Below are 20,698 nucleotides of genomic sequence, written 5' to 3'. Positions count from 1 at the left end.
TGTTATCATGTTTTAGGGAGACAGCACATGCACTTCAGCACTGGCTAGCAGTGGTAAAGTTCTCAGAGTCCTAAAGCCAACACAAATGAGGAACACATATGGTCTACCCGTCTATTATTTCATGTTAAAGGGTTGCAAAAGGCAAAATTTCAGGTTTAGCTACTTAAAAATCCTGCACAAGTGGCATTGCTAAGGTTGAACTTGGGACACATGAGTCCAAGTTTAATGTGCGGAAGATGTGGTGCGGTGGACAGTGACATGTTACATATTCTGTGGGGCTGCCTAAGGCTTCTGCACTATTGATTCTGAACATGGATGTCCAGACAAACGCCCTCTGGCATTGCTTTAGACCTTTGGCCATGTTGCATGACATGTTTGATATTTGATGGACATTGACCCATGGAAACCTTGGTTCACCATATTGCATTTGACTGCAAAACTGTACACCTTATGTTTTTTCGAAATCCCAAATATTCTTCAAAAATTTGCAGTGTATGAAAGATAGTTTGACCATGGTAGACTATGAAAGGATCCTTTATAAAGTATCAGGTCCCCATTTTTGATTCAGTTTAGAAACACGTTGTTAAACTCACTTAAACACCGAGCTCTGACTTCCTTTGATCCTCTCACCCAGTCTGAAACTCTTGCTGTACTCCATGGTGTTTAGAGTTCTCTTGACAAACAGTGATTGGCGATGGCCAATTTCCTTGCTTGCTCTTGCTTCACCACACACATTACAAACTTCTTTTCTAGCTAATGTTCCCCATATCTGCATTGACTTACTCCACACCACACCCCTTTAACCCGCACCCTTGCTAGTCCCCCCAGTGTGGTGCTGGGAGAAATACAAGCACAATAGTGATGGTTAGGTTCAGTACATGTATTATTATCTCTAATACCCCACCTCAGCACACAACTCTATCCTCTCCTTGTTCCACTAGAGCCGGTGATGTGTGGCCTGAACCCAGACTCCCAGGGCACATGGCTATAGCACTAATGGCTATACAGATAATCTCATGGCTGCAACACACATTTGCTCTCCCCCACTCCCAAAACCCGTAACATAGTAGCACATCCTTTAGGACTACACAGATGTTTTTTACATGTCAAAAGCAGTCTTTGATTGACATGCTTACATAATGACATCGGGCCCTTGGGACTGACCAGGGTTGACCTGTCACATGAATCCTCATCTCCCATCCTTATCAAATCCTAAATCTTGCTTACTGAACAAGTATTGACAGAGCCAGTAGGCCTAACGTATAATAGAAACAGCCCCATCACTTATGCTTGGTGCATTTCTGTTTGTCGAGTTGTTTATGTGTGAATGTGTGAACGGAAAAGTGAGTCAATGGGTTGATAAACAAATGTCTGAATCCATTTCCTTAATCACTCCATAACCACACAGTCACTGATCCTTGCAGTCATGCATCTATTCATTCCCCCACTGACTCATTCTTGCATTTACTTGCTCTTCTGTCCACAATACCACAGCTACTCATTAACCAATTATAAGCTGGACCTATTGCTTTATTACATAATATGGTGTTTAAGACTTTAGAGGATTTATAGTATGTCATTTGTATTACAAGAATACACTTACAATTGAGACTAAGGGCTCTGTTCACAAATGTCTGAAGAGCCATGTACAAATTATGTTATTACATACTCATGGAAGGTATACAATGTCAACATTTAACAGATTCACAAAGTATTCACAATCAAGGATAAAAAGGTGTATGTATGCAGAAATCCAAACCCATGCATGTGAAAAATTGTCAGAAATGTTCCATGCATACATTTATTTTTTGTGATTAAAAGTGGAAATTTCCAGTAAGTGTGGTCCAAAATAGAAACTTACTAATGCAAAAAGGGAATGACAAGGGAGTATTGAAGGAGCAGAAGCAGAACAAATCAGAATGAATACCAACAATTGAGTAAGACAGGTGACAGAACTGCACATAACCTAAGAAACACAACCACTCCAATACTATGCAAGCTGGAGCAATTTATACTTTCATAACCTTCATGTGAGTCATGTACCATGCACAGACCTCACAGTCGAATTGTAAAGTACACAACACAAAACTCCATAATAAACAATGATAGCTGTTTGAAAAGGACAAAATAACACTTTTCTTGGTAATTTTAGACTTTGATTGAGAGATTGGTCGATGTGAAATTTGCCATATTTTGAGTGCATAGAGGCCATATACAGTCTAAATACAGCAGATGGGATACTGACTGCTTTTTAGCAGATGTCCTGCATCTGCCAAGCTCTAAATAAGACTCTTTTCAGGTTTCGCCTGAGAAAGAGCATATAATTTCACTAATTTGTTTACTTTCAGGGAGCCTAGAGCCTGCCCATTGCCTTCCATTGGTTGGCTTCTTCGTAACTCTCCTGTCCTTGCTTCTCTTTGTTCAGAGTCTGCCAGCTGAATTTATTCTCTGTGTGTTTGTCCCTTCTCTCAAGCATGGCCCAAGTACTGCTTTATTGCCCAATGTCCTTCCACTATTCATGCTTCAGGAGCTACTTTTCCTTTTACTTGTAGCACTCCTTATGTGTTTGCAGGCCGACTCCCCCATCTCACTCCACATTATTGTTTGCCACGTCCCTCCTGAAACCCTCTTGTGTTGTTCCTTGCCCTGTTCCTCCTGCCTCTCCCATGTTTTGCTTACCCTGTCATTATTGCTTGCCTATCCCTACCACCCCCTCGTGAATTTGCCCCACCCCCGCCTTCCTCTAGCATTGTTGCTTGCTCCGTCCCTCCCAGTCCTTCCTATGTTGTTGCTTGCCTCACAGTTGTTGCTTGCTTCTTCCCTCCCACCCCCTCCTGAATTAATGCTTGCTCCGTCCCTCTCTCCTCCCTTCCGCAGTGTTGCTTGCCTCGTTCCTCCCGCTCACCTTTCATGTTGTTGCTTGTTCCGTTTGAGTAGTTGAAAGCATTTAGGAGGCCAGGCCAACAGAATTAAGGTAAGAGCATTGCAATTATGTACTAAGGTCTTGTAAAGGAGGTGCATCGGCAGAGCTATATGAATGCAACTGGAAGGAAACCCTTTGACAGAAGCGCAACTGCAGAGCTTTTCTAAGGCAGTGCTCAGGCAGAGGTTTGTCACCAGTATTTTCTGTAATGGAATTTTTGTAACTGAGGATCAGTGACTTTATAGCAGACCTCTCATAGCCAAGCCTGTTGATTTGCTTGTTGCGGACGCCTTTTTATCTCTGCATTTACATGTAACTGTACATCACCATGACAAAACCTGTGCAACATGTGGCAACATATAGCACTTCACTTTTATACTGTGCGACAATTTCACTGTGTACTTTGTACACTGAATGGATTGCACCTGCAGGCTTCTGTCACCCGATTTACTGAACATCTCTACATCATCACCACTGCTGGCGTTTTGTGAAAATGTGTGTATGTGTGAGTGTGTGTGTGTCTATGAACATTGTGCAGGACATCACTTATATCCTTTGTTTGCATATGCTGTTATATTTAGATTCCTAAAAGAAATAATGAAAAATAATGATAGAAACCTGTTTTCTGAGAACACAAATAATTGGTAACACAAGTTAATAAAAAAAGCAATATGGTTGAAAATAATAGAACTCCCAGAAAAATAGTTTAGAAATAATCAGTGGTGGCTGCTGCAAATCTCAAATGGGGGAAGGAGGGGCAGGGGACAGGAGATTAGGGAAATAATAATAGAAACACCTTACCGTTCCTGTTGCCAACGTTGCTGGACGCTGAAGCAGCTGGCTGCCTACCTTCTCTTCTCTACTGCTCCTGATGGTGTCCAGCAGTCCTTGGGACACCATCACAGGTTCCCCACACAATCCTGGCACTGCTCTCATGCTATATGTAGCATGAAACCAGCACCAGGATTGATCTGGGTGGCTTGATCTGCCGCTCAGACAGTGCATGGGAGTCTGTGCTGTTTCTCCATCTCGGCTGTGCAACACAGCTGAGGTGGAGAAACCTAAGTGCACAAGACGTCTGGCCAAACTGAGATGTGCACTTTTAAGTGCACTTTAGTGAGCCCACTCCACTCCTCCTCCCCCTCCCATGGCCTGGACCCTTCTGTCCCTGCACACGTTGGCTCAGCCAGCAGCAAAAAAATACAATAATAAAATATCATTTTATTTTTTCAGCTGCTGGCTCTGAGCCAGTGGGGTTACATTCCTGTGCCATTGCAGAGGAGCTGCCACTGGAAATAATAATAATTTACTTTAAAAACTTGATAAAATAATAACATGTGGACACTATAGCAACATATTTTTAATATTAAAGGAAAACAAGAGTTAATGAGACAAATGAAAAAGGAGGCAGAGGAGGGAAAGATGAGAAATGAAGGTACAAAATGTCCCACACACAAAAACAGTGGAAAAAAGTGGAAAATGGGTAAAAAAGAGGAGACCTTTCTAATTTTAAAAATAAATATAGGGGGGGGAATTTGGTCAGCTGTCCTCCCCCCAGGAGGGGCAAGGAAGGAGAAGGATTGTGGGACGTAAAAAACTAGTGAATGAGAGAATGTTTTTTTTTGAGGTAACACCCACCAGCTTAAAAAAAGTTAAACATGACTCACAGGAATTATATGATAAGGGCAGAAGATGAGGGGAAAGCGAATGTTAGTATACTCTAGAGAAACCCAAAGTGACAAATTATTTTCCAGATTACTGGAATAAGATGTATTCTCTGCATACCAAACTTTAAGCAATTTCATCTTGAAAATTCCAGGAAAAAATGTAGGTTAAATGCTTCTCAAATGTTGGATTCTAAAGGTTTGTTTTGTTATGAAATCAAATGCACCCAATGCACACTTTTAGCATGTACACCTGCCAGTTAGAACACATTAAGACGTGCAGTGTAGCAGACGAGCCAGCCCAGTAATGCGTATATAATCCACACATGAAACTCTGCCTACCTTTTCTATCCCAACAAAGGTACTCTTGAGCCATGCAGAAATACTTGGCACTATTAAGTGTGCATTCAGATTCTCAAATCATGCTCCAGGTGTTTACACTACATCACTGGAATGACACTGCCCCCCAAAAATGTATTAAAAAAACATTCTGTACTATTTCTTGTTGGATTATACCATAATGCATCCAGTCATACAAACTGACACCTCCTGTGTCCAAAACAGGGACTCTCAAGTTGTGGCAGGAAAAAGGGACTAGGTCAGGGTTCTGCAAAGTCGGTCCTGGAGAGCCGGGACCATGCCAGGTTTTTAGCATATCCACATTTAGAAAAAAGATGTTTCAGAAATCTACATTTTTCTAAATGTGGATATGCTAAAAACCTGGCACGGACCCGGTTCTCCAGGACCGACTTTGCAGAACCCTGGACTAGGTAATAGGAACCATGTGGCTGCACCCTCTTCTGCCCAAGTTCCTCAGTTGTGATGTCTGCCATGAACAGGTGACAGCTGAGTGTCAAGGATGATTTAAAACAGCTTAACATAAAGAACACACTCACAGATCATGGTTCCTCACTGGTGAGTTTAAAGGGGCAGCACAATGATGCCTTACTACACATAAAATTAACAAGGCACAATTCACAAGACTGTAATTAGGTGGATGACAAACTTTCACTTACCCACATTTTTCATCCACAAGGTCTGCATACATTACATGAAGGCATAGCGATCAAGTACATCCAAGTCATACGTGCCACCCAAAGTCAGTTGTAGAATTGAGACAACATAATAATTAATTGAAAGTTAAACTTCAAGTCACAAAACACATAGGGCCTGATTCACAAAGGTAAATATATGAGATTAGGGGGAATCTTAACCTCTGGATTCACTTGACAGTCCTTTCTTGGGGTGCTGAAGAGATTCACACAGCAGAAAAGGAAGGCCTAATCCCAGCCCAGCCCATTGACCTGATGCTTATTGTTGTGAACCTTCCTGGGCCTACACACTCATCTAAAGACAGATACATAGCATAAGGTTGGCCATGGACGTACTTACATATTCAAAAAGCAAGTATCTGTGTTTCATCCATGGTCCCAAGTTTAAACGCTTAATTGTAAGTTTTGCCTTTTTTTCTTTCAAAGTCACTAAAATGAGTGCAACTTAGGTGGCTAGCACTAAACGTTTGTTATCTGTCAGTAGCATCAAGAGAAGTTGTGCTCTACAAATGTTTATATTATTGTATGCTGTCTTAGATTATATTTGTGACTTGATGCCATGTCCCGAATACAGCTGACCTAGGTGGCGGACAGAACCACTTATGGGTTATTCAGTCCCTCCGAACCAGCCTTGTTCATGAATTGACTTCATTATGTTGCCACCCTAAGGCAGTCACCTATGCTGTCCCAAACTGAGGACACCAGCTTTACAAATGTTGCAGTAGGAGTTCTGCTTGATGAAAGACAAGATTGTTTTGACTTCTACCTTGAGTACAGAGTAAAATTCGACGAAGACATCAATAAGTGGACGAAGTGGCCTCCATTACTCTAGAGTTATACAACAAGGGTCCCTAGAAAAAAAACGTCTTTTACACTGGTACCGCCTTTACTTGTTAACTACAAATTCCGGTGTATGCTTACTTCCATATGTATAGGTTAAGAAATCTCGCAAAAGAAGTCTGCCTCTCTTGCCAAATTGTCCTCGTCTACCAATGACTCTTCAAAAGACGTCTTTGCCTTGCAAAGCAAAAACACCCCAAGGACACGCAGGAGGCCTTGTTTATGGATATGCTGTCCATTGGAGCTCCTGCTTATACCAATACTCCTGATAAAATCAATAAACAATGTGTGAAATTCTTACCTGTGGATGGAGAATCCTCAGCCCTTGCTCTGTCATACTGTCAGCCACAGTAAAGGCACAGAACCTGTTTTCAAACTAACCACTAGGGGGTTTGCAACTTGCATTTTGTGCAGATTAAGGTGCACTGTGTTTTATTTATGCTTCATACATCTATTTATGACCCCTGCTGGTTGTACAGGAAAATATAAATTTTGCTTACTTGAATAATGCACACTGAAATAAATTAAGTTGTAATGCTTGCTACAATAGCCTGAATAGACATTTGATGTTTGCACAAATACAATAAACGTCTAGATTTTCTTCAGTGACTGTGTTGAAAATGGCTTTCTTGCAGGATTATCCCCAAAATGTTTGCCTCTGACCTCCTGTTTTTGACTATATGCTGCATTTCGTTTTTGTCGGCTTAAGGACTCTGTACACTTTACATTGCTGACCAGTGCTAAAGTGCAAGTGCTCTCTGTCTAAATTGTATTGGTGATTGGTTTATCCATTATTGGCATATTTGATTTACTAGTAAATCCCTGATATAGTGCACCATGTGTGCCCAGGGTCTGTAAATCAAATGCTATTAGTGGGCCTGCAGCACTGATTGTGCTACCCACGTGAGTAGCCCTGTAAACATGTCTCCGACCTGCCACTGCAGTGTCTGTGTTGGCAGTTTTAAACTGCCATTTTGACCTGGCAAGTGCACTCACTTAGCAGGCCCAACCCCTCCCTTTTACTACATGTAAGTCACCCGTAAGGTAGCCCCAAGGCAACCCCATCGGCAGGGTTCAGTGTATTTAAAACGTAGGGCATGTACTGGTGTGTTTACATGTCCTGATAGTGAAATACTGCTAAATTTGGTTTACTTGCAAGACAAATCCCTCCCATAGGGTAACATGGGGACTGCCTTGAAATATCTTGTAAGTGTAATTTCCCATTCGGAGCAGATAGAGATGTGGACTTTGGGGTCTTTGAACTCACAATTTGAAAATACATCACTTGGTGAAGTTGGTTTTTAAATTGCAAGTTTGAAAGTGTCACTTTTAGAAAGTGGGCATTTTCTTGCTTCACCATTCTGTGGGTCTGCGTTTCTGTGGAATACACGTCTGGGTCAGGGTGACAGCTGGGCTGGTTGTTCACTCTAGACAGTCACACAAAGGGAGCTGTGGTGTGCCCTGCATATCCTGAAGGGTCTTCCTGGGCTAGAGGGATGGGAGGAGCTTACGCTTGCACCTGAATAGGACTGTGTCTGTCCTTCCTCAAGCAGTCTCCAACTCCCAGGAGTGTGGCAGGAAAGCAGGGTCTTGTGTACTACAAAGGCTTTCCTTTGAGGTTTGCCTGCTTCAAATGCAAAAATGAGTATAAGTACTCGACCTCTGAGACCACAACGTTAGAATCCTTCTTGACTGAGGACATTCTCATAGGACGAAGACCTGGATGCTGTAGGAGGGACTGCCACTCTGCCTGTTGCTTTGCTGTGCTGGACTGCTGCTTCTGTCCTGGGAGTAAAAGGGCGGGACTTTGCTTTCTGCATCCTGCTTCCAAAGATTCTCCAAGGGCTTGGACTGAGCGTGCTTCCTGTTAAGAGGTTTCAGGAACATCAAAAACTTCATCTGCCAGCACCTGGGCTCTCTTGCTGAGAGTCTTGACTTGCCAAGTGGTGCCAAATCCAGTTCCTGGGCCCTAGGGAGTGAGTTCTGGTGCAACTCCGTGCCCCTGCCTGCACTGGAGCCGTGGTCTCCGCTGAGTGCAATGACTGACACCGCCGGCACGATGGCTCTGCAGCGCCTCTGAAGTCCCACCACAGTGTGAGTCCAGAGCACTGTGCCACCGACGTCCATGACAACCAACCCCACAGCAGCACCTGTGGACACTGTGAAGTCAACACCTCGCATCTTGACCTGCTGTATTCATTGACCCCACTAGGTTGGAAGCAACCAACGCCTCACCACTGACGCTTCATCACCTCCCTTGCAACCGTAAGGGACCAACACCTTACCTCCCATGCTAAGCAGTTAGGAAGCAGTTACCTCCCTGGTAGCAGTAAAGAACCGACACTGCACTGGCTCCAGTGACACCTCATCTCCCTGACTCCGTGCAATGTCTTTCTTTCCTCATCATTTTCCAAGGTACTGTACCTGGGGTCCATGACTCCATGACTGACCCGCACTCCCTCAGGAGTGGCATCGAACTGTTGGGAACGACTCCGTCAAGATGCCGTGATAGCCCCACTCGAAGCTATTATGTTTCTAAGTGCTATGGTAAGATTTAATCTTTACTTGTGTACTGTAGATTTTTGTCATTTTGGTCTTGTTTTATTAAACAAAAATTGCCTATTTTTCAAAAATTGTGTGGAGTCATTTTGTAGTGTTTTCACTGTATTACTGTGTGGGTGTGTACAAACACTTTACACATTGCGCTTAGATATACCTGACTGCTCATGCCAAGTTACCGAGGGTGCGAGCAGGGGTTATTTTAGCTGTGTGGCTTGCATACCCTGACTAGCGTGAGGGTCCCTACTTGGACAGGGTGCAAACCACTGACAACTAGAGACCTCATTTCTAACAGACTGCATTTTTTTTTTTTTGCCTAAGTGTAATTTCAAGTGTTTAGTGTCTCAGTACTTGAATCAATTTGTCCTCCACTACCAACTAGTTTTTTCCTAACCTTTTAGAAATATGACTTGTTACTCCCCTATTATAAAATGTATATTGGGTAGACATGATATTAGTTGGGTACTACACAGGGCAACATTCAGCAGGTACCCGAGGGGATTCTAAACCCAAACAAAAGGTTTTGAAGATACATACATGGCTTATTTACAGCTGACAAGCAGTTATGGTGCAGCTGTGGTGGGTAAATAAAGATAGTTTTGAGGCCTAATGGTAAAAAAGTATATTAATAATGGTAAAAGGCCAGTCCTTTCCCTCCAAGAATTTAGACTTTAAGGCCTTCATTATGAGCATTGTGGTCTGGGCCGCCAAGCCGGCATCGGCGGTAAATACTAGACCGCCATATAATAAACATGGCAGAACTGGCACTTTTGTAACTCTGCCAGGCTTGCGCTACCAGGCAGCCTGGCGGTGGCGGAGTTACATATCCGACAGGGCAGCGCTGCAAGCAGTGCTGTCCGCCGGATAATATGTCAGGTTCTACCAGCCTTTCCCTGGCGGTTTACCCCGCCAGGGAAAGGCTGGCGGAATGGGTGACTCGGGCCGCCTTTGGGGCTCCTGCACTACCCATGCACTTGGCATGGGCCCATGCAAGCATGCATATTTTCCATGCACAGCCCCATTGCGCATTTCACTGACCCAATTTACGGGCAGTGAAATGCACGACGGGTGCTGCTGCACCCACCGCACTGCTACATTGCTGCCGGCTCCATTTGGAGCCGGCGTCAATGTTTAGGCCCTGAATTCAGCTGGGCCGGCGGGCGGAAACAGTGTTTCCGCCCGCCGGCCCAGCTGAATGTTCTTTATGTGGCCGGCGGGGGGTTCTGCACTCTGGCGGTCTTTTGTTGACCGCCAGCACCGAACTCAGCGGATTTTCCCACGAGTTCGTAATGAGGGCCTAAGTCTTTGAGATGGAAATGAGTTGGTGGTGACTCTACCTACAAGATGTAGTACTTACAGAGGGATACTAAAATTGCTCAAAATCCCAACCTGCTTAAACACACCTCTAATTGATCAAATAAAACGGTGTTAAAGGATATGGCTCCACCAACTTGTCTACCTTGTCAATATGTAATGCTTATGATGACTGAGGAAAAGTGATTGTCCTGCACCTTGATATAGAGAAGAGGGGATCTGTCCCTGGGGGCCAGAAACCTCAGATAAAAAAGTAATTTTTGATTATGAGATTATGTTTAAGTTCCACCATTCTATAAATATGTGTTGTGTACTGTCTATGTACATTTGATTCATATTGTATCAATACTCTTTTAATGTAGTTTGCTACTAGAATCAATCTCATGAAAGTTAATGGGAAATAGTTTATACTTCAGATGGACACCACGGATTGACACCACAAGAATGAAATGGAAATTCTAAAATTGCTTATTTTTTCAAAATGTTTTGTAGGTTGTGGAACTGGGAAGTATCTTGGTGTGAACAATGAAGTGTATACTCTGGGCTGTGATTACTGTGCGCCATTGGTAGACATTGCAAGAAATAACGAACTTGAAGTGATGGTATGTGACAACCTTAATCTTCCCTTCAGGAATAACTGCTTCAACACTATTATTTCAATTGGAGGTAAGATCAAAGTTGCCTACTGTTTGTGTGCTGCTACTGAAACTGGAAACTGGTTTAGCCTACTTGTGCCTATTTGTTTTTATTTTTTCAAAAGACAGGTTACATATTTGATTAATATTATACCAAAAGATGTATGTGCTTAATACATTTACAGGGCATTGTGTAATGGTACTAAAAGCTGGCAATATATTGTTATAGTTAGTATTGTATTGGACAAAAGAAAGGAAATGTCTCATGGAGATTAGACAGGGATGAATAAATGAGCAATGTATTCCGTGCAAGGAAGAAAGAGATTGAGGAAGAAAAAAAAAAGATACTAACAAAGACAGATAAAAGGATTAACAAAACAAAGAGCAAAAAATTCAAATGAAAGCAGGAAAGAAATAAAAGTGATTGAACAAATTAATGCATACATTAAATGGCTAATGCAGGGCACGTGTTGCTGTAGTGCTTTATGAGTGAAAACTAACCAGTGTTCAAGAGAATAGAGTACAACCCACATGAGCAAAGTTTTAAAAAGATGAGACCTTCTTGCCTATCTGAAAAGGTGATAGGGACCTTGAACCATTGGGTGATAAGGCAGTATTCTAGAATTAAGAAGGTGTAATATGGCATGTGCAAAGGCAACATTGGTGTAACAACCAATGCAAAAAAAAAACAAAAAACCTTTCGGAGAACTGCTTTAAAATATGATGTCCGATTGAGCCATATTAAATGTATACATATATTCTAATGATGTTGGGAGTGAGTGAATAAAAACGTGTTCTGGAGAATAATAACTTGGAAAACCTACAAGAAAGAAAACACAATAAAAGTTAGAGGCTGCTTGAAAACGAGATAGTCAAACAGGTTCAATGTTGGCCCTTGATACCCTTTAGACATATTTTATCATGAGAATGAAGCCCCCTAAATCAAGAGTGGAAGTGGTAAAGTGTAGCAGCAAAATATAAAAATATCTGTGGCGGCAGCAAGGCAGTTCAGTGCATTCAAGCGTTATAACTTTACTGCCTCTTTTGAATTTTGGTTTCTGTAAATTTAGTATAAGTAAAGTACTTGCATAGATGAAAAGATTTAGGGCCTTTTTGAGAGTTTGGCAGATGGGATGCTCCGTAAAAATGAGGCGGATATCCCATCTACCATAATAAAAATGTCATAGACTATAATGCACTTGTAATGTGGATGACGGGACATAAATCACGTTTGTGACACCACATCTAGTCCGCCAAACTCCCAATGTTTCTCACCGCTGCCAAATAGCTTTCATTGTTTCTAGGTTGATAGATGATAGTCTAGCAAAATTGTACACAGTATGCACGAAAAATAAACAATTCGCATAGTGGGGGAGAAAGAACCCAATTGTTCCACTGTATATGAAACCGATAACACAGTGGATCCCAGATGTTACCATCTGATAAATATTAAGAATAATGACGAAAAACAATCTACACAGTTTATTTTGTTCCACTTACAAAACTGCAACAAGGGTGGACCATCCTAAATCCAGATTAGTAGAGTCTCGAATGAGTGGCTTTCAGCATTTGACAACATGATCTTCATTTACCTTTCAAACCTCCAGTGAACTGGAATTTACAAGGCATTAATTCAACACCCTAGTTTGCTGCAGTCTTCAGGGCCAGTAAACCTACTATTCAGCTTCAAACAGAAAGTCCAAACAGGGCTGCCTCTCATCACCAGCCCTATTATATAAACCAGATATTTTCAAAATTTAAAAACACAGTCATCTGGATACTGCGGTATATAGAAAACTACATGTTACGAACTTTCATTCTGTATCCACTTGCTGCGAGGTGAAAAGTATAATGAAACAATCGCAATCAGAACGATCTGTGTTTCCAATTTAAAATCAGGCTAGATAAAATAGTTATAACAACTCAGCAGAATAGCCAAGAAATTAGGAATTTCTCTCATATAGTGTAATTATTGCTAATAATCTCAAACGTAAAATCCACATTGTAAACTCCTACTGCAGATGCAGCAGCGAAAATAATCACTATTATGTTTGTGGAAGTGTTCTGGAAATATGCATGCCCCTGCCAGTGTTAACATTCTGTTCAAAATTAGATTGCAGTTAGTGCTAGAATTGCAGTGTGGTCGGTGTTGCTTTGACAGCTTGCAGCCCGCGATAGTTGATATGATTGGATATCCCTGATGGTTGTTCTGGTGTGTTTTTTCGATTTCTTTGCGTTGCTAATAGTTTTTTAAGCAGTGTTGTTGTGTCTCTGCAAAAATGTATGACATAAAAATTCACTTATGATATTGGTTACAGAAAAGTACAGGATCCTCAAATTAAACCCACGGAGGTGTGAGCCTACTTTTTCTGCCCTCTATCTGCATTCAAAAAACACTGCACCATAATGCATCAGAGGCCTCAGGAAGGGAAAGGTCACGTGAAACTTCTGCCCAAGCATGCTGAAGTCATACAGCACAGATATGTTGTTTCCATCTCCACCCACATTAAAAAAGGAGCACTGCACCAGAACTCCCCTAAAGCTAGTCACAGGTTATTTGACCTCCCCTCGCAGCCAGTACGTTCAATCAGCATTGTCCTGCTGTTTAGCACTCTCTTTCCATAGAAAGAAAGGAACACTGCACCCTGTGCTAAAGCCCCAGCAAGGGAGAGGTCACACAACCATCATCACCAGTCTGGTGCATCTAAACTTTTGGGTGTTGGTATTGCCCACCCTCAACCCCCACCCATTGCACCAGTAATGTGTACTCATCAAATGCTAGATGAAGGCTGATGTATCTTCTTTATGGTGTTGCTAGGGTCTGGTAAAACATCGAGGGTCAGAGTCTCTGTCTCACTCCTATGGGATTTACAGCCATCATGTTTTAGATCCCAAATGCTGGCATATCCACCTGACATGGAAAGGCAAATAATATTTTTGTACTCAGCTTGTTCACCTACTGCCAATACCATCAATCTCATTCCATCCTACTTATCCGAACCCCCCCGCCCCCCACCAATACACCTCACCTTAGCAGCTTACTAGCTGGCTGCATCTTCCAGACATTGCAAACATCATCACCACACCAAGCACTGATGCAATGTATACAGAATGCCTAGCTCTTACATGATTGAATATCACAGTTATCTCTGTGCCTGTTGTCTCACTGATTCAATGTCTTTATTCCACACATACGACCAGAAAATACCTTGTTGACATTCTTATGTCCTCACACTATGTTGCTACATGCCAATTAGTAGCATTTTCCACCTGCTAATATATGCTCTCTAAATTTCAGCTTCTATACAAATCTACATGCTCCTGACCCAGAAAATTCTATTCCATAACCATCTTGTCCATCTATCTCACCATTGAACTGTAAGAACTTGGGGGGTCATTCTGACCCTGGCGGTGGCCGCCAGGGCCACCGACCACGGGAGCACCGCCAACAGGCTGGCGGTGCTCCAACTAGCATTCTGACCGCGGCGGTTCAGCCGCGGTCAGAAGCGGAAAGTCAGCGGTCTCCCGCTGACTTTCCGCTGCTCGTTTGAATCCTCCATGGCTGCGGAGCGCGCTCCGCAGCCATGAGGATTCTGACCCCCCCTACCGCCATCCTGTTCATGGCGGGAAAGCCGCCATGAACAGGATGGCGGTAGGGGGGGGTCGCGGGGCCCCTGGGGGCCCCTGCCGTGCCCATGCCAATGGCATGGGCACGGCAGGGGCCCCCGTAAGAGGGCCCCGCAAAGTATTTCAGTGTCTGCCTTGCAGACACTGAAATACGCGACGGGTGCCACTGCACCCGTCGCACCTTCCCACTCCGCCGGCTCGATTACGAGCCGGCATCCTCGTGGGAAGGGAGTTTTTCCCTGGGCTGGCGGGCGGTCTTTTGGAGACCGCCCGCCAGCCCAGGGAAAAACTCATAATACCCTCCGCGGTCTTCTGACCGCGGAGCGGTATAATGGGGGCGGAATTCTGGCGGGCGGCCTCCGCCGCCCGCCAGAATCAGAATCACCCCCTTGGTGTATTGGTTGAGGGGACTTAGAACCCACCTCAAATATTAATCACAATCCTTGTCAGGTCAAACTATAAAAGTCACTAAATAAGTCTGTGATTTCCCTCTGATAGCTTGGCACAGAAGTCCGGCTTAATTTAGAGGCAACGTGTAAAGTATGTAATAAAGTGTAAACACAACACAAGAAAAATCCCACACCAATTTCGAAAAATAGAGAATATTTTAGTAAATCAAATGACACCAAAACGAAAAAGAATCCAACAGGTAGAACCAGAGTTATGCATTTTTAAAATGTAAGGTTCAAAACAGTACCAAAAAGCATTAAGTGGCAACCAAGGTCATCTGGTTGTGCTTGACTGGGTAACGTTAATTGTTAACTGGGATGGACCGAGGGTCAGATATAGGGTCCAGGTTCATCCTGGTGAAAAGTTTTACCTTCAGACTTTGGGCCTAATTTAGATTTTGGTTTTGTCCATCACAACGGTGACGGATATCCCGCCTGCTGAAATATAACTCTAAGGAAATAATGGGTTTTATATTTCGGTGGATGGAAAATCTGTCACCATTGTGAGGGAGTAACCTGTCCACTGAAATCTAAATCAGGCCCTTAGTCTCTGAAATGCAAGTCAAAAATCATTAGTGAGCCAAGACAGCATGCCGTGACCATGTCGTCAGATAGCCACTGGACGAGGTCTTGGTAAGGCCGCTGACGTTTGGCGGGAAAGCTCCGAGAGGGAGAAATTTGAATTTTGTATTCAAAGAAGGCCCCTCACTGGCAAGATACTTTTCATCCATTCGTCCAGTCAAGACTTGTTAAAAACAATAACAAGAAAGTGATAAGATGAGAGATGATGCTCAAACACTTTCAAAAAATGTAAAGAGAGGAACGAAACTATCACTGAACCCCTAAAGACTGGTCAACATGTTTCGCGTCTGGTGGTCATGACAGATCCAGCGACGCTTCTTTAGGACCATTAATGATTAGAAACTTCTCCTGTTTGTGTTTCCTGAGTGTTTGAGCCTCATCTCTCATCTTCTCACTTTCTTGTTATTGTTTTTAATCTTGGTCTGAACCCTTTGTTGATTATTAAATAGTGACTTCCGACGGGGTACTGAACCAATTTTTATTTTTATTCTCTCCTGCCATTAGTCTGCCAGTAGGTACCAATCCTTCATATTTGACAAGGGCAGTTACTTTAAAAGATCTCCGGCAAACAGCCCCCTAACGGGGAGCCCGTCAGACATTGCAGCGCCGGTCTGACGAGGAGCACCCCGATGATGAAGCATGACCTATAAATGGATGTGTGAGGGCCCTTGCTCCTAAACTAACAGGTTTCCCCTTTTTCATATGTTCCAGGAACAGTGCACCCCCCTCTTTCTGTCTAATTTAAAAGTACTTGCCAAGCCTTAAATTCCTCTTTTTCTACATATATGTCACCCCTAAGGTAGGCCCTAGGTAACCCGTAGGGCAGGTTGCTATGTAGATAAAAGGCAGGACATGTACATATTTGTTTCATATGTTCTGGTACTGAAAAAATCCTAAACTTGTTTTCCCCTAGTGTGAGGCCTGCTCCATTCACAGGCTAGCATTAGGACTGCCCTCATATACTTTTTGAGAGGTAGATTCTGATCTGAAAGGGGTAACCAGGTCATATTTAGTATGGCCAGAATGTTAATAGAAAAACCTGTTTATTGGTGTGGTTATATTATTATTTTAGAAATGCAACGTTTAGAAAGTGAGGATTTCTCTGCACTTAAAAACCATATGTGCCTTACAGCCTGTCTCCAATCAATGTCTGGGCTGGGCTGGTTGAGAGCTCCCTTGTGCATTGTACCCAGACAACCACAAACACAGGACACTCAGTCACACCTGCACTCATCTGCATATTGAATGGGTCTTTCTGGGCTTTAAGGGTGGAGGGCCTGACACCTACATTTCAAAGGCTAGTGGCCTGCCCTCACACAGTGGACTGTCAAACCCGCTACTTGGACCCTGGCAGGCAGGACTGTACTGAAAGGGAAACATGTGCACTTCAAAACCACTCTCTCAGGTCTGGGGTCCCTAACCCCACCAATTTAGACACTTCTGGACCTACACCTTCACCCTGCCTGGCTGCCGAAAGGACTCATTAGGACTGCTTTGCTGAGAAGAACTGCTGCCCTGCTGTTGCTCTGCTGCCCTGCTGGCCTCTGACTGTGCTGAGAGGTGCTCTGCCCTCCCCAGAAGTGCTCTCCAAGGGCTTGGAATTGAGCTTGCCTCCTGTTTTCTGAAGTCTCAGGACCAAAGAGACTTCATCTCTTCAGGAAACTCCTTGTGCGTTGAAAATCGACGCACCCCCTACTGGAATCGATGCAAAGCTTGCATTGCGACCAAAAAATCACCACATAGCTGACCGTAACGACACAACCCTGACTTCCCGACTGGAAATTCGACGCAGCGACTTCCTTGCGATGGAAATTTGGGCGCATCACGTACCGGATCGATGCAGAGCCACTGTCTATTTCCAGCGCATCAATGATTTGCCCTGCATCATCCCTGGGCATCAAAAGATCCCCACATCACAGTGAGGAACCAAGACTGTGCATCAAAAAACTACGCAAACCCCTTGCAGCGTGGAAAGAAACAACACATTGTCTGTGCTGCATCGGAAAATCTGACGCAACACACACTTTTTCCATCTCCTCTTCTGCGGTCTCCATGCATGATATTTTTGATGCATACCAGGTACTGTATGTAACAAAGAGACAACTGTTTAATTTTAAGGATTAAGACTCTTTTTAACCTTTTAAAAGTAATATTTCGACTTTTGCTTTATTGCATCTTTGTCGTTTTTACCTTATTTTATTCAGATAAATATTATCAATTTTTCTAAACCTGTGTGGTGCATTTTTGTGGTGTTTTCACTGTGTTACTTTATGATTTATTGCACAAATACTTTACGAATTGCCTTCTAAGTTAAGCCTGACTGCTTAGTGCCAAGCTACACGAGGGTGGGCACAGGATCATTTGGATTGTGTGTGACTTACACTGACTAGGATTGTGCTCCCTACTTGAACAAGGGTGTATACCCCTGCCAACTAAAGACCCAATTTCTAAAGTAAAGTTAATGATTACATTGGGCTGTACAATTTGATCCTGAGAGAACATATGCTCAGTATTTGCTTTACAGAGTTGTGCCAGCACCTAGTTGACAGTAAGATGACTGATCCTAGGAAGTTTGCAGAGGAAGTGGACCTCTGGGCTAGCGCTAGAGTGTCTGAAAAGGTATCTGGGAGGCACACCCACAAAGGTGGTCAGGGTCCTCAATAGAAGAAAGAAGAGGGAGAAAAATATAAAAATAAGGAGTTCTCAAAAGGTCCCCAAAATAATTCTCAAGGGTATAGTGGTAACCAGTCCCTGTCTGAGTCTAAAAAGAAAGGATTCATTGACAGTAAGACAGGGAGGTTTTTACCCCACTGCATAGAGTGCACTAAGTATGGTCACTCTAAGGTTGACTCCAAATGTCCAAAGAGGGCACAGCCCCCCACTAGAGGGTAGACACCTGGGTTGGCTAGTGTAGCACTCGGGAGGAGGTAGTCCCAGTTAGTTTTTGGGGAACAGACAGAGGTAACCCTAGTGTCCCTGGGAGATGCAGAAATGGTGCCAAAAGCCCACATGCCTGCCAATACTTCTAAGTATAGGCAGTGGGTCACCATTATTGGGCAACGGGTGGAGGCGTGACACAGGAGCTAGCATGGCTACTGTCTGGGGTCAGCTGGTATCAGCAGAGCAGGTCCTACCGAACACATTCCACCAAGACATAGACGCTGAGAATCGTGAGAGCCACCTATGGGTAGCTCTGGTTCCTTTTAAGTGGGAGGGGGTCTCTGGTACTCTGAAAGTAGCTGTGAGTCCTCCATGTCTGTATATTGTCTGTTAAGCAATGACTTTGAGCACAGTACCTGGAGGGAGGTATAGCTAAGGTCTCATTTAGAGAAGTTGGGATTCCCTGAGTGGGTCTCCATGACCACAAGGTCCATATCTGCCCGGGAGGGGAGTCAAGGGCATCTGGAGCCTGGAAAATGGCCCAGACAGCTACCAAGAAGAGGAGTAAGGGACGCCGGAAACAGGTCCCAGACGTTCCCGCGGTGGTTGACAGGGTCCCTGAGGAGGAGGCCCCTGCGCCAACCGGGGAGGACATTGCTGCCCTGGGTGACCTACCTGAGCTTGCTGGCTGGCAAGTTGAGGGCGGGCCAACCAGGGAAGAATTCTGCAAGGCACAAAAAGAGCGTCCCACTCTTGAGGGCTTGAGGCAACAGGTCTCAGCCCAAGCAGCAGGGTGGAGCAGCATGTGTGCTGGTGGCCCCCCAGTGTTACCGGCCTTCCTACTGGGCCTGGCTCACAACATTCCCTTGGCAGACATTTAGGGCAAGACAAGACCTTCACCAGGCTTGTCACTCACTTTTATTGCCCCGTCGAATGCGGACGCCTCATGCATTTTGTAGGTCCTGTCCTACCTGCTAGACCAGTGGGAAGGCAGGGAAAAGGATCAAGGCCTCCCTGATCCCACTCCCCATCATTGACATCCCCTTTGAAAGGGTGGGCATCAATGTCATTGGTCCATTGGACACCAAAACTGCCCTAGGCAACAGGTTTATCCTTGTTTTGGTGGACCATACCACATTCTACCCAGAGGCAATTCCTTTGAGGATGTGACTGCACCAGTGGTGTCCAGAACTCTGATGGGGATCTTTACCCATGTGGGATTCCCAAAGGAGATTGTGTCTGACAGAGGCAAAAACTTCATGTCAGCATACATGAAGTCCATGTGGGATGCATGTGGGGTGACCTAAAAGGTCACCATACTCTAGTATCCTCAATCCAATGGTCTTGTTGAGAGATTCAACAAGACCTTGAAAGGCATGGTCACAGGCCTCCCTGAGGCCATGAGGCATAAGTGGGATATCCTCTTGCCATGCCTTCTCTTTGCTTATAGAGGTACCCCAGAAGGGGGTAGGGTTCAGTCCCTTTGAACTTCTCTACGGGTACTCTGTCAGGGGACCCCTAAGCATTGTAAAAGATGGTGGGAGAAAGCTCCTAAGAAACCCCCCAGGATGTGGTCAGCTACGTGTTGGCCCTCCGCAACCAGAAGGCACTGCTTCTAGAAGAAGGCCAAGAGCAACCTTGAGGCCAGTCAAGAGGTTATGAAACGCTGGTATGACCAGAAGACCACCCGGGTGGAGTTTCAGCCTGGATACAAAGTTTGGGTAATGGAGCCAATAAAGCCTAGAGCTCTCCAGGACCTCTGGACTGGCCCATTTGAGATCAAGGAGATCAATATTATCCTTTTTTCTAAACCTGTGTTGTGTTTTTTTGTGGTGTTTTCACTGTGTTACTGAATGATTTATTGTCCAACTACTTTACACATTGACTTCTAAGTTAAGCCTGATGGCTCAGTGCCAAGCTACCAGAGGGTGGGCACAGTATAATTTTGATTGTGTGTGACTTACTCTGACTAAGATTGTGGTCCCTACTTGGACAAGGGTGTATACCGCTGCCAAATAGATCCCCCATTTCTAACAGTGAACAATGTTGGGTCTAGGATGCAGCCTTGGAGAACTCCTCTAGAAACATTAATTTTCTTGGCATGCTCACCATTCTTACCCCACATAACGTGTGCATAGTTACCTTAATGCAGGAGAGCAATAAGTTGCAAAAT

The 20,698-nt window shown here is 44.0% G+C and overlaps 1 protein-coding gene across 2 annotated transcripts in view; it reads left to right on the top strand.

The window, feature by feature from the left end:
* TRMT9B (tRNA methyltransferase 9B (putative)) overlaps nucleotides 1-20,698 on the top strand; it is a 157,105-nt gene that overhangs the window by 126,562 nt on the left and 9,845 nt on the right. For both annotated transcript variants that reach the window (XM_069200793.1, XM_069200801.1), the window contains one exon: nucleotides 10,845-11,018. In XM_069200793.1, coding sequence (XP_069056894.1) covers nucleotides 10,845-11,018 — 174 coding nt within the window. The remainder of the gene's footprint in view (nucleotides 1-10,844; nucleotides 11,019-20,698) is intronic.

This window comes from Pleurodeles waltl, chromosome 1_2 (genome assembly GCF_031143425.1).
Source record: "Pleurodeles waltl isolate 20211129_DDA chromosome 1_2, aPleWal1.hap1.20221129, whole genome shotgun sequence".
Lineage (NCBI taxonomy): Eukaryota > Metazoa > Chordata > Amphibia > Caudata > Salamandridae > Pleurodeles > Pleurodeles waltl.
The sequence above is the reverse complement of the archived record's forward strand: the minus strand, read 5'-3'. Positions and strand labels throughout refer to the sequence as shown.